Consider the following 13,155-nt stretch of genomic DNA (forward strand, 5'->3'; position numbering starts at 1 on the left):
ACGAAGAAACTGAGGTTCAGAGAAGGTTCAGAGTTGCCCTAAGTGAAACTAAGAATCAAGCTCAGGGCAGCTGATCCAAAGTCTGTATTCTTAGCTGCTACCCATGTAATGTACTCTATCCGCCTCTTCTAAATACTACCTAAACCACAATGTCTTAAGTTACTTCTTTTAATTAAACAACCCCATAGGAGCAGTTTTCCAACAGGCAGTGTAACCCCAATTACACGCACTTAGCAACACAAACTTCAATTGACAACTTTGGAAGAGGGAACAAAATGTTTCAATAAAGGCCCTTTTATCCTGTTTATCATCTGGTACTGAATACAGAGAGACACCAACCCACCCATTATGATGGCAGGCTTTAAAGCCCAAGGCTCCCCACCATAATCTGCCTCCAGCTTGAATACTCTGTCCATACAAGAGCCACAGAGACCAGCCACACTATAGAGCAGAGTCCTCAGTCCGGGCTGCTCTTGGGGCTCAGGCCTCAGGCCTTTGCAGAGGTTCTTCAACTGAACTCTACTAGATGCCACAGGCCCCACTCATTACTGGAATGAAGTCTCGTCAACATCATCTTTAAGGAACTCTGTAGGAAGGGAAGGGGAGCTCTAGGAGAGCAGAGGGAAAGAAGTACATTTTGCACAGTTAAGAATCACCAGGAAGTCCCCAGAATAAATCCTTCAACCCCGAAATCATTATATGCTTTTATTTATAGACTCTGGGAGCCAGGACCCAAGCACAGCCTGGTGCTCTTGGATAGAGAATAAAGCCGCTATTGTCCAGACTCTGAGGTTGCTGAGGTGCCCTCCCCCTCTGGTCTGGAATGATCTACACTGCTCAAAAAGTCAACAGGACAAATGGCAGGTTGGCCGAAGAAGGAGGCAGGAAAAGAAAGTCCCCTTAAGTCCTGAGGGCTATGGCATCAGATGAGAGCAGAGTCCTGGGCATGTTTGCCTAACTCCTGTGCAACAGCCCTGTCTCTGTCCCCGTGTCCCTGCTGCTGGGCCTCCACCATCACACCCCTCCCACTAGCCGCTTAAGTGCCCCTCCTGGCGTGTATGAGCAAGTCCCTCTGCAGCCCAGCCTCCAGGCTCGCAGTCAGTCGGGCTGTGGGCGGGTCGGTCAGCAGAGTCAATTTGTTGAAAACACCTCGGCCAAAGTAGTCAGCAATCACAGAGAAGCTGTCGTTGGAGCACTTGAGCTGCAGGGAAAGAGAAGAGTTGCGAGTCAAAAACCCACAGGACAGGGCTTCCCTGGTGGCGCAGTGGTTGAGAGTCTGCCTGCCGATGCAGGGTACACGGGTTCGTACCCCGGTCTGGGAAGATCCCACATGCCGCGGAGCGGCTAGGCCCGTGAGCCATGGCCGCTGAGCCTGTGCGTCCAGAGCCTGTGCTCCGCAACGGGAGAGGCCACAACAGTGAGAGGCCCGCGTACCAGGAAAAAAAAAAAAAAAAAAAAAAAAAAAAAACCCACAGGACAGGCTTCCCTGGTGGCACAGCAGTTAAGAATCCGCCTGCCAATGCAGGGGACACAGGTTCGAGCCCTGGTCTGGGAAGATCCCACATGCCTCAGAGCAACTAAGCCCATGGGCCATAACTACTGAGCCTGCGCTCTAGAGCCCGCGAGCCACAACTACTGAAGCCTGCGCGCCTAGAGCTCGTGCTCCACAACAAGAGAAGCCACGACAATGAGAAGCCCGCACACCTCAACGAAGAGTAGCCTCTGCTCAACGCAACTTAGATAAAAAGCCCGCGCACAGCAACGAAGACCTAACACAGCCAAAAATCAATCAATCAAAATAAAACAGAACACCTCATTCCATCTCTTTAAAAAAATAAGAGAAGCCACTGCAATGAGAAGCCTGCGCACCGCAACAGAGTAGCCCCCGCTCACCGCAACTAGAGAAAGCCTGCGCACAGCAACGAAGACCCGATGCAGCCAAAAATAAATAAATAAAATAGATACATTAAAGAAATAAAAAATGTTTAAAAAAAAAAAAAAACCACAGGAGGAGGAGAAAAGAACACCAGTCCCCAGCGCTCACCACCTCCCTGTGGGCGGGGGAGTCACGTCATCCCCACCTGGTGCTGGAACTGATCATGGAGATCTCGCTTCTGTTCCTGGGCCCGAATCATATCCATGACCTTGCGGTTTTCAGGGAGGCAGGTGGGGCAGTCGGCATCACTTTCTGAGTAACTCTCAAAGCAGTGCTGGTGGAAGGAGTGGCCGCAGAGAAAGTGGACTGAGGGCAACTCCAAGGCACTGTTACAGATGCTGCACTTGGTCTTCTGGAAAATCTTCGGACTACAGGCAAGGGAGACCAGAAAAGAGTGGCAGAAAGTGAGGGCAGGGCCAGGAACCATGTGGAGAGAGAAGGCAGTTGGAGGCAATGAGGAGAGAGAGGTCCCCGTTAAGAACTACGAGGCCCTGCTCTTCTTACCACCTAAAGCGGGTCACAGGAGGACCCCACGCTGGGCCTGCAGGGAGTCTCAGCACCCTCCCAGCAGGTCCATCCAACCCAAGATAAGTACCTGCTACAAGACAATATCCTCCAAAGCCCAATAAATCACGTTCTACGTAGTAAATCATTCTTTGGAATTCCTCCATCAAAACAGATCTTCAAGAATGAAATGCTCAAACACACTCCATACAATCCTGTCTTTGAAAAATGACACCCTGTGAAGAACAGTGTTATCCCCGGACGCCTCCACAGTTCTGGATGCCAAGTACCTCGCCTTCAGCTCCTGGATCTCCTGGCGGATACGGGTGGTCTCCTCTCGGTAGCGCCGCACCCGGAGCTCATCCTGCGCGATCTGCTGGCTCTGCTTCTGCAGTTTTTGGACTAGGTAGTCCCGGATGACAGACAGGGTGGCCGTGGAGTTGTGGGCCAGGGTCTGCACCACTGAGATGGGGGTCCGGGAGGAAACAAGACCATGAACGAAGCAGCCCTCTGGATAGAACGGAAGGGCCCCTGCCCCAGAGGCCGACTGCTGGCAGCCTGCACCCAGCCGCCCGCCCTGTCCTCCGGAGTACCTAGGAGAGGCGGCATGAGGTTCTTGCCCTCGATGTGCTTAAGCACGGCCGCCACGTACTGCTTGCAGTCCTCCTCCTTGCGGGCGAAGTAGCTGAGCGCCTGTTCCCACAGGGAGGGCTCCTGCTCCCCGTGGCGCTCGCACACGGCGAGCACCTGCCGGTACTGCTCGTGCTGCATGTGATAGTGCATGATCTGCTGGAACCTGCGGCCGGGCAAGGCGCACATCAGCAGCTGTCCCCCACAAGTGGCTCGGCTGCGTTCCCCTTCCCTGAGATTCCCCAGACTCTTACAGTTTCCCCTGCTCATAGAGGTAAAGGACTCCATCCTGGAAGTCGTGCATCTGGCAGAGGACCAGGGCTTTGTCAAAGACGTCACAGAAGCGACCACTCTTCAGTAGGGAGATGGCCTCTGCGTGAAGCTTCTCTTTGACCTAAAAGAGGAGGGTAGAGCTGCTGGGCATCAGGGAAAAACGACAAGGCCTCTCAGGACCAGGCAAGTCAACTATCTCTTCCCCTCAGTCCCATCTCCTCTTCACGGGGGACCATTTAGCCCCCAAGGGTGAGGTGTTACTGGTCTAAAGAAAGCAGCAAGAGGCAACCAGGGAAGAAATAGAAGCAGTTTCTCTCCAGCGCCTCTGGCCACTTTGCCAGGTCTCACCTGCGGCTCCTCCTCGTGAGCCCAGTTCTGGAGTCGCAGCTCAAGGAGCGTGTCATAGATGCCCTGCGGGGAGTCAGGCTGCACCTCACTCATGTGCTCTAGGAAAGCTTTCAGCTCCCGCGGGTTGTTGGCAAAGATGGGGATGAACTCCTCTGAGTTGGCCTAGGACGGCAAGGGAGGAGAGGTGGCCGAGTGAGCGGGCTCGGTACTTGGGCTGCTAAGGGGATCCCTGCTGTCCAAAAGCCATTCTCTCTGAGGCCTCACCCTGCAGCCTGGAGCCTCCCTATCGCCTCGGCCTTCAAGGCTGGGCCGATAGTCGGTACAAAGTCCCTTCAGCAACTCGGTCGTCTGCTCTGGTATGTGGTGCATGAGGATCTTGCCGTAGCGTTTCATGTTGCTCTCTGCCTGCTCAAAAGGAAGCTTGCCGATGTATCGAAGGGCCTCCTGATAATTCTGTGGAGAGGGAAAGGGCAGAATAAGCACGTGCTCCTGCCTCACCCACCAGGAAGCACTTTCAGCATCCCAGGGATGTCCTAGAAAAAGAACAGGGTCCTGGCCGTGTCAAGAGGCTCACCTACCTTGATGTCCTCTAGCTGGATCTTCAAGTACCACTCGTGATGTGCGTGGTTCTCAGCCAAATAGAGGGCATGGGAGTAGTAGCCAGCCTGCCGGAGGACCTTGATGGCTGTCTCCACATCAAAGTGGACTTCACTCTCACTCTTTGTCTGCCGGGGAGACATTAGACAAAACCAGTCATAGAGAGGTTGTGGTTGGGGAACGGAAAGGAAATATGCATCTGATTCTAAGACCAGATTCTTAAGGCAATAAAAAAGTTGATGCTTTTTTTTTTTTTTTTTTTGGCAGCGCTGAGCGGCATGGAATCTTAGTTCCCCAACCAGGGATCGAACCTGTGCCCCCTGCAGTGGAAGCGTGGAGTCTTAACCACTGGACCACCAGAGAAGTCCTAAAGTTGATGCTTTTAAAGCACTGTTATCCTGCCTCTCCAAAAGTCTTCCTCTGCCTCTACTATTAGAGGGACTCGTCTGGGAACACAGGGCTTCCCTGGGCTTAGATACCATGAGAAGTTCTGGCATCAAAAAACAAGAGGGGTGGGAATTCCCTGGCGGTCCAGTAGTTAGGACTCTGCGCTTCCACTGCTGAGGGTCCGGGTTTGATCCCTGGTGGGGGAACTGAGATCTGGCAAGCCACGCAGCGCAGCCAAAAAGAAACAAAAAAAACCAAGAGAGAAAACAGGAGAAAACTCGCAAAAAAGGCTATTCCTCTTCCTAGTTTATAGACCAGAGGACTCTGGTCCCCAAATAAGGTCAGCTCTTCCCTGTCTCTGCAGCCCTGGTGGAGCCCCTCATGCTCAGTGGGGCCCTCACGGAATCCCCCGCCAACACCACCCTGCACCTTGATGAATTCCTCCAGCTTCGAGCTGTCCTTGAGCTTTGTGTAGCAGTTGAGCAGTAGGGTGGTGTGGTCGGCATTGGCCAGGGACTGCCGGTGCAGGGTCTGCAGGTAAGCCGTCAGGTTGTGGATGCGCTGGGCGTCCAGGAACTTGCGGATCACATACGATGGCTCCAACTTTCCAATGGTTCTAGGGAGACATATGCATCAAATAGCATTGGGGTCAGTGTACTTCTCAAACTTTCATGTGCATAGGAATCACTTGAAGATCTTCTTAAAATGCAAATTCTGTTTCAGCACATCTGGAGTAAGGCCTGAGATTCTGCAATTCTAACAAAATCCCAGGCAATGTCGATTCTACTAGACCATGGACCACATGAGTAGCAAGGCTCCAGAGCACTGTTTCTTAAACTTGGGTGAAAACAGGAATTCGAGAGAGGTTGGGAAAGAGGCTAGACAGGTTCTTAAGACCCCTTATTAATTTAAGAATTAGTATTGAGGGAAGAAAGTGTGGAAGCAAGAGATGAATAGCCTTTTCCCTTTAAAGAATCTTATCAAAATGAGTATTAACGAAGGTCAAGTCAACATCTAAAATAACAGATACTCATCAGCTCAACTGCATGCTGGTCATGTAATATTTGACCCAAAACATTCCCTTTCCAATAAGGTATACTGTCTTCTCACTTGAGGCATCACAGTTTCTGGAGGAAAAAAAGACGGTTCACAGTGGAGTCCACCCTCCTTCCCCAAGTGCAGGTTTTAGCCTATCTGGCTGCCTGTCCCTGCATTCACAGCTATATCCTAAAGCGCCTCCAGACTGACCGGATATACTGCTGGACAGCCCCATCATGGTTGCCCTTGCTGTAGAGATGGTCCCCATACTGCATGAAGATCTGGGCCAACCCATCGCTGTCCAGATGCTGGCTCTTGGCCAGATTAATCGCCATCTCGAATAGGTTCTTCTTAAACAGCATCTGGAAGGGAAGAGAGATTAGAAAACTGGAAGAAGCAGTCCTGAGAAGACACCTTCCCAGAATGCACCCACAACACACAAGGCAGACAGTTGTGAAGCCCCGATCAGCCTAGGTCTTAGACAGGGTGAGACCTCTCAGATACCCCCAAGACCAACATCAGCTCGCCTCACAAGGTTCTCTACAGGCAGGAAGAGTGGACCCTGAGAGTGGGCTCAGGCTCCCAGCCACTACTTCCCTCTAAGGCCTCATCCCAGGCCACTGGCCTTGTAATCCTACCCTAAGGGAGCTGAGTAAGTGACCCAAAGGGAAGGAAACACCCTGGCCAAGGGACTTGGGGAGCCTGTTCCTAGAGCTGCATCTGGGTGCCCACGGCCTGCTCTGGGAATCTGGTGGCCTTGCCTCCAGTTTGGTCTGTGTGTCCTTCTCCTGCAGTGCGTGGACCCGCCCATCCCGCGTCAGCACGTACAGGGAGCCCCACTCAGCAAGCACATCTACTACATCCTCAAAGACGGTGCTATAGGCTATGAACTTGTTGCACAGGTCATAGATGTTGAGAATCTGCTTGTCGGAGCTCTGGGAGTCCCTGCTGGTAAACTCTGACCTGTGTGGGAAAGAAAAAGACCCAGATATTTGTACCACCTCTGTCTCAGCTCCCCTCGATTTCCTTTCCAATACAACTTTGGTGCTGCCCATTCCACCCAGAACAAGACACCGCTTTGGCCCCTCTAGCAGCTCATCCTGTAACATTTAGCATGGTGCTAGCAGTTGTAGGACGAGAACATATAGACCTGGTCTTACCCTTTAGGATCCTATAATTAATACAGGCAACAGATTGAAAAATTAACTACATCCAGTCCAACATCCATTATTTAACAAATAATTAGTGCCTGGTGTATGTAGGCCACTGAGCTTAGTACCGAATGAAAACTAACATCTGACAAGGATCACTTGCATCACGCTGAAGACCCCATCGCCCTTTCTGGTGGCTCAGAGAGAAAAACGCCCTGTCTTGCATCTGCCAGAACTTTCCAATTTCTCCACTACTCAGTCCCTTGTTCCTCTACCCAATTCATTTTGACCAAGGAGTAAAAATCCCAATACCAGGTCCCAAATTCCCTGGAGCATTCTAGCGCATCAGGGCTGCTCAGCAAATGTCTGCAGCAAAATCACACACTTTTCAGCAAAAAAAAAAAAAAAAAAAAACCATTATAACCGATCTAGGTGTAAGCACAATCTACCTAAAACCAAACAGGAGATTGATGGGATCCAGGCATTAGGAGTTTAAAATCAGGTTAATTCTGGGGAACAAGTTCAGCCCTCTCCCTTTTGCTTCTCCGTGGAGTCCTTACTTGGGAGAAACCTTCCGGTCACGGGAGACAATGACAAGGTAGCCTCTAAACCAGTGAGCAATGAGTTTATGGCCCTCAAAGGCGAAGCAGGGCCCCCGTTCATCAGGCTGGTATAAGTAGACACATTCATCCCCTGCCACTATGAACTGCAGGTCCTGAGAAGGGTCGCTTAGGGCTGAGCAGCGCAGGCCACAACCGTGGGTGTCCAACTCCACACGAGGGTAGTCCTTTCCAGAAACTATGTAGGACTGCAGGAAGTAAGAGAGGGGTTAACAGGCTCCCTTTGAGGAGGAGGCATCTAAGCCTTCCCAAAGGTATCTCCACCTCCACACTGGCTCTCTCTTCTTAATTCTTAGCACCCTAAGACTTTCCCTGGCTGCTTGCCATCTCCATTAACCACCACCCATCTATTAAATATATAAGCAGAGAGTACATTTCTTTCCTCTGTATTTACTATCACTACTTACTACAGGTATTTAGCAAGTAAGAGAATTTTACTGCTTTATGCAAAAACCATTGCTGAAACAAAACTATTGCTGAGACTAAGCTGTTATAAATTAGGAGCACAGGAACCAGAGAAGTAAAGCAACTTGTCCAGTGTCTCTTAAGTTAATTAGGAGAAAAACTTAGGTCTTTTACTACAAGATCAAGAGTTCCTAGCTCTAACTCTTCCCAGTTTCCTAAGGGAGGAAATAAAATATTAAGCTGGGCAAATGATTCAAGGTTGTATGATGAAAACTGCAGGAATTCTACCTCTTTTGTCAGTTCCCTACCTTAGCCCTCTGAGCAACGTTAAAGCCTTTCCTGCCTGCCCGTAACAGTGGAGGCCCTGGTCATACCTGAACATTCTCAGTTGTCACAACAAACAAGTGAGTGGTCTTTCCTGCTTGGCGAAAGGCCAGTCCGGTAACAGGATAGTTGCCCTTGTGCAAAATCTGGGTCTTGCTATGCCGGTCCCGAGTGATGTCCCCTTTGTTCAGTGTAACACTGCCATCTGTGAAACCTGCAAGAGAGCAAGAAATAGCATTTTATTGAGGCTGAATAGATCAGGAAGCACAGAAGGGGGAAAAGACCACTTGAGGCACTTGTCAGAAGTGACACTCTTCCTCCTGCTACCCAACTTCTCCAGTGGTTACCATGAAGATCAGGACTCAGTGACTCATTTTCAAAGAACAAAACTAAATGCTTTCCCATCCAAAACTTTAAAATCTCAAGTGCATCAGTTCAGTACAAAATGGTCTCATGAAAACAGTGAAGATGAACTGCAGAAGCAACTCTGAAGAAAATCTATAAAGAATCATGGGGTGTTAGCTTTGCCTTCTTTCTGCTTACCGATGGCCATAAAGTTGAGATTTTCATGGACAGTCAAACAAGATACAACAGTCGGCTCTGCCCCTGGGATGGCAGGGAAGATTCGAGTGCAGAGTGGATTGCCACCATCTCTCTTCTCCAGGTTCCAGATCTTTACCTGTGGACAGACCTCAGATGTGTGACTGCTAGTCACGTGCCAACAGCCATTCTCAGGCTACTGGGTCTTTCCCATTTCCTTTATAGGACTCACCAGGGGGTTGATCCCCTCTTCATCCTCACCAACAGATGCCAGAATGTTGTGCTGCTTCAACTGGTACAGGTGTGTCACCCGTAGTTTGTAAGCCTGGAACCCGGTAAGCTGTAGGGAGCGGGGCAAGAACCATATCTGGCCTTCCATGTGTGCAGAGTAGTCAAGGAGCCTCCTTTCCAAGGAGAGATACTTATATCTAGGGCAGAACCCAAATAACAACTAACATACATACAACTCTTTATATTTTTCAAGGGTTTTTCCACAGATTATCTTCTGGGAACTCCCCATCTTAAAAAGATTAGAAAAGAAAGGCCCGAGTTTAGTGGCAGCATTATGAAAAACAAAGCAGCAAACTCATGGTCTCATTTAACTCCTCCCCCACAATACTGGGCTGGGGAGATGACACCTCACATATTCATCTTTTAAAGCCAACTTGCATCCGTTCTTTTCATCGATCTTAAAAGTAAACAAAAACAATAAAAAAAAACCTTGCCGAATTGTTATTTTACGCCCCTTTTGCAGATAAGGAAATTGAAGCCCAGAGAGGTTAAATGACTCGCCCAGGATTGTTCGCTCAGTTGGCAACAAGTTAGAGAACGGACTTCCTCCTTTCTTCCCTCGGACCACAGAAGGAGCACTGGGCGCCCATCTAAAGGAAAGTGGCACGTAACACGAACCCCTCTGACGGACAGATTTCATCCCAGCTGTATCTCTTCAGGGATTCGGGGAGGGAAGAGGCAGCTCCAGAGGAAGGATATCTCCAAAGACTAGGCTCCCTCGGCCTGAGTCGCAGACAGTGATGCCAGGAGGGAGGCAAAGGAACTTGGAAGCAGAGGGTCCAGAAGCAGGCGCAGCCCCGGGAGCAGCCCCATCATTGCCCAGTGGCTCCTTCACCAGCTCCTTGTCGAAGAAAACGAAGCGCCGCCACTGCAGGTAGGCCGCCATCTTGGCCGAAGGCCCCCGCCTCCGGTAGAGAGGTCACGTGAGAGGGGCCGGCGGATCACGTGACCCGGCCGCTTCCTGGAGCCTGGGTGCACAGGCGCTCTCCAGTCTCCTTGACAGCTTCCCCCTGCAGGGAGAGTGCGCGCCGCCGCTTGAGGCAGTGTCCGCAGCCCGCCGCTCGCTCCGCATTTTGCGGCTTTGCCGGCTCTGTAAGTGCACTGGCTGAAATGCTTGTTAAGAGCTAGACCTTCACCTCTTTGAGCATCAGTTTCCTCCTTTATTAAATTCGCAGGCAATGAGGGATCAAGATGAGGATCAAATGTCACGCGGTTTGTGAATTGTAACCCGCTGTGCCTAGGTGAATTACCTTCTGCCGTCATAGGATTGTTTTGAGGCCTAAATGAACCCGTGTATGTGAAACTGGTTTTTCGGCAATAGAAGAAGAGAATTAAAGTTAGAGGTTTGTGTCTGCCACCAGATACGGATTGTGAACTATAGTCAGTGTCTTATATTCGTTGTTGTGTCCCTCTGTCTGAGCGCATGGCATGTAATGGGCACCTAAAACATGTTTCTTAAGGAAGCTGGGAAATACTGATGGGGCAGGAATTCCAAGAACCTGGGTTTTCTCTCATTGCCATAGTGGCAGGGTATGGCACGTAAGCAGAGCACAGCAAAGAGCCTTGAAGCCGCAGCTCTGAGCACTGAGTGATTTAACGAGTGGTGTCTAAGACGCTTCATGGTACCCACCAGTCCCAACTCGGGCTAAACCAACTGTCCACGTGGAAAACTGCAGGTGTACTGTTTGTGTGCCACAGGAATCTACAAACAGGAGGGACACAGAGTCATTTGAGATAGTATGCATATGAAAAAGTGGCCATGTGGTTAGTATTTGTGAAGTTCATTTTTGCAGCCTTGCGCCCCACAGCTTTTTGTTTTCAGAACACTTTACTCTTTATTCCTTCCCCGGAGTTCCCAAAGAGTAGGGCCTGTATCTTGGTTATCAGGAACCAGGTCTAACAGAGCCTGGTAGATACTCCATGTTCGGTTGAAGCAATGAATGTGGATGATTTTCCTCTTATCACCTCCTCTCCTTGGTCGTGTTGACGGGAAAGGTAGTGTCCATTTGTCTAAAGAAATAAATGAGGGGAAGGCACACAGATTGCCTGATTTCCAGCCCAGATCTCTTTCTTCTTTGTCACACAGGTATTGGAACTAGTTCAGGATCTCAATCCGCGGGCAGAAGCACAAATGGGGAGTAGATGGGACCAGCTTTCACCTGCTGAGCGTATTCTGTACTATTCATTAGAATTTTTAGATCGTATGTTATGTCAGTTGTTAAGACTATGGATAACATGTTAAAGGAAGCAGAGATGTGAACAGCAGACTGGCATCTTTGTTGCTGATGTGCGTGCTCCCCCTACTGTCCAATGGTAGAGGCTCAGCATCTTCCTTTGATGTCTGAACCTGGTAAGGCCCATGCGCGCTGGATCTTCTTGTTGATGGGGGTACGCAGGCAGATAACTGGCCCCCCACAGGACCCATGGCACCTCTTCAGACTTGCTGCCTTCCTTCCTTTCCTCTTTTTGCCCAACACGTGTTCACTACTAACTGTTCCTGGCATTGTACTAAATACCCAGAATATATACATGAAAAAGACATGGTTCTTGCTCTTCAGGGAGTTTGACCACCACCATAGGGGACAAACAGGACTGACAGTATCCAGCCCTTAATTTCTTTTTTATAATTGGAGTATAGTTGATTTACAGTGTTTCAGGTGTATGGCAAGGTGATTCAGCATATACATATATCTTTTTCAGATTCTTTTCCATTATAGTTATTGAATATAGTTCCCTGTGCTATACAGTAGGTCCTTGCTGTTTATCTATTTTATATATAGTAGTGTGTATCTATTAGCTCCAAATTCCCAATTTATCCCTCCCCCCTTTTCCCCTTTGGTAACCATGTTTTTTTTCTATGTCTGTGAGTCTATTTCTGTTTTGTAAATAAGTTCATTTGTATCTTTTTTTAGATTCCACATATAAATGATATCATATGATATTTATCTTTCTCTGATTTACTTCACTTAGTATGATAATCTAGGTCCATCCATGTTGCTGCAAATGGCATGATTTCATTCTTTTTTAATGGCTGAGTAATATTCCATTGTGTGTGTGTGTGTGTGTGTGTGTGTGTGTGTGTGTGTGTGTATGCCAATGGACATTGTTTTTTAATATTTATTTATTTGGCTGTGTCAGGTCTTAGTTGTGGCAGGTGCGGTCTTGCGTTGCAGCGCACAGGCTTCTCTCTAGTTGTGGCTTGCAGGCTCTAGAGTGCGTGGGCTCAGTAGTTGCGGCGCTTGGGCTTAGTTGCCCCGCAGCATGTGGGATCTTAGTTTCCCGACCAGGGATCGAACCCAGGTCCCCTGCATTGGAAGGCGATTCTTAACCACTGGGCCACCAGGGAAGTCCCTGACGATGGACATTTAGTTTGCTTCCGTGTCTTGGCTATTGTAAATAGTGCTGCTACAAACATTGGGGTGCACGTATCTTTTTGAATTAGAGTTTTCATATTTTCTGGATACCAGTCCTTAATTTCATGTAGTGAATGATACATAACAAAGTGCTTTCACTTTTCATGGATTCTTCATAGCAACCATCTGCAGAAGTATCATTATCTCTGATGAGAAACAGAGTCTCAAAGAGGTTCAGGTGATTCTCTCCGGGCAAAAAACATCAAAGTCCTTTGGAAATAAAACAAGAGTTCTTCAGTTCCCTAACCTTTAATTAAATGGTTTGCTGGGGTGTAAAGCTAGGCCACACTTGTCAGAACACACACCGGGGTTTAACTTTTAGTTATGCTTATCTGAATCCAGGAACTTCAGTATAGTGAGGAAGATAAGAAGGCTGACTACACAGAAAATGATCGAGTGTACAAATTCACTTACAGTTCTGCATACTGAGAACTGGAGTTCTGAGGAGACTAAACATGAAGAAGCAACTCAAGTCTTTAGCTTGAAATTAAAGAGATCACAACTCAGAATCAAGAATTGCCTAGCAATGCCCTTTCTTTTGCCCTTCAGCCAACTGCAGCCCATGCAGTCATTTCCACTAGAGCAAAACAGGAACACTACTTGTTCTAGCTGCAAGCTTTTATTTTCTATCATTTCCCCCCTCATCTAGCTCTCTGGGAAGAAACCATTTTTTAGACTACTGGAAAGTCTGGTTTTTT

General features: G+C 48.9%; 1 protein-coding gene across 1 annotated transcript; it reads right to left on the reverse strand.

The window, feature by feature from the left end:
- Positions 1 to 692: 692 nt before the first annotated feature.
- Positions 693 to 9,942, reverse strand: VPS11 (VPS11 core subunit of CORVET and HOPS complexes). The gene is made up of 16 exons (XM_060017818.1): positions 9,743 to 9,942; positions 8,986 to 9,133; positions 8,757 to 8,892; positions 8,264 to 8,427; positions 7,425 to 7,672; positions 6,475 to 6,676; positions 5,924 to 6,075; positions 5,105 to 5,291; positions 4,270 to 4,416; positions 3,956 to 4,144; positions 3,692 to 3,853; positions 3,325 to 3,464; positions 3,034 to 3,236; positions 2,731 to 2,902; positions 2,082 to 2,304; positions 693 to 1,201 (listed from the first exon to the last, which is right to left on the reverse strand). Exons 1-16 carry the CDS (start codon positions 9,928 to 9,930, stop codon positions 1,037 to 1,039), a joined length of 2,826 nt encoding a protein of 941 aa, XP_059873801.1. The 5' UTR covers positions 9,931 to 9,942; the 3' UTR covers positions 693 to 1,036.
- Positions 9,943 to 13,155: the final 3,213 nt, after the last annotated feature.

Source organism: Delphinus delphis, chromosome 8, assembly GCF_949987515.2.
Source record: "Delphinus delphis chromosome 8, mDelDel1.2, whole genome shotgun sequence".
NCBI lineage: Eukaryota > Metazoa > Chordata > Mammalia > Artiodactyla > Delphinidae > Delphinus > Delphinus delphis.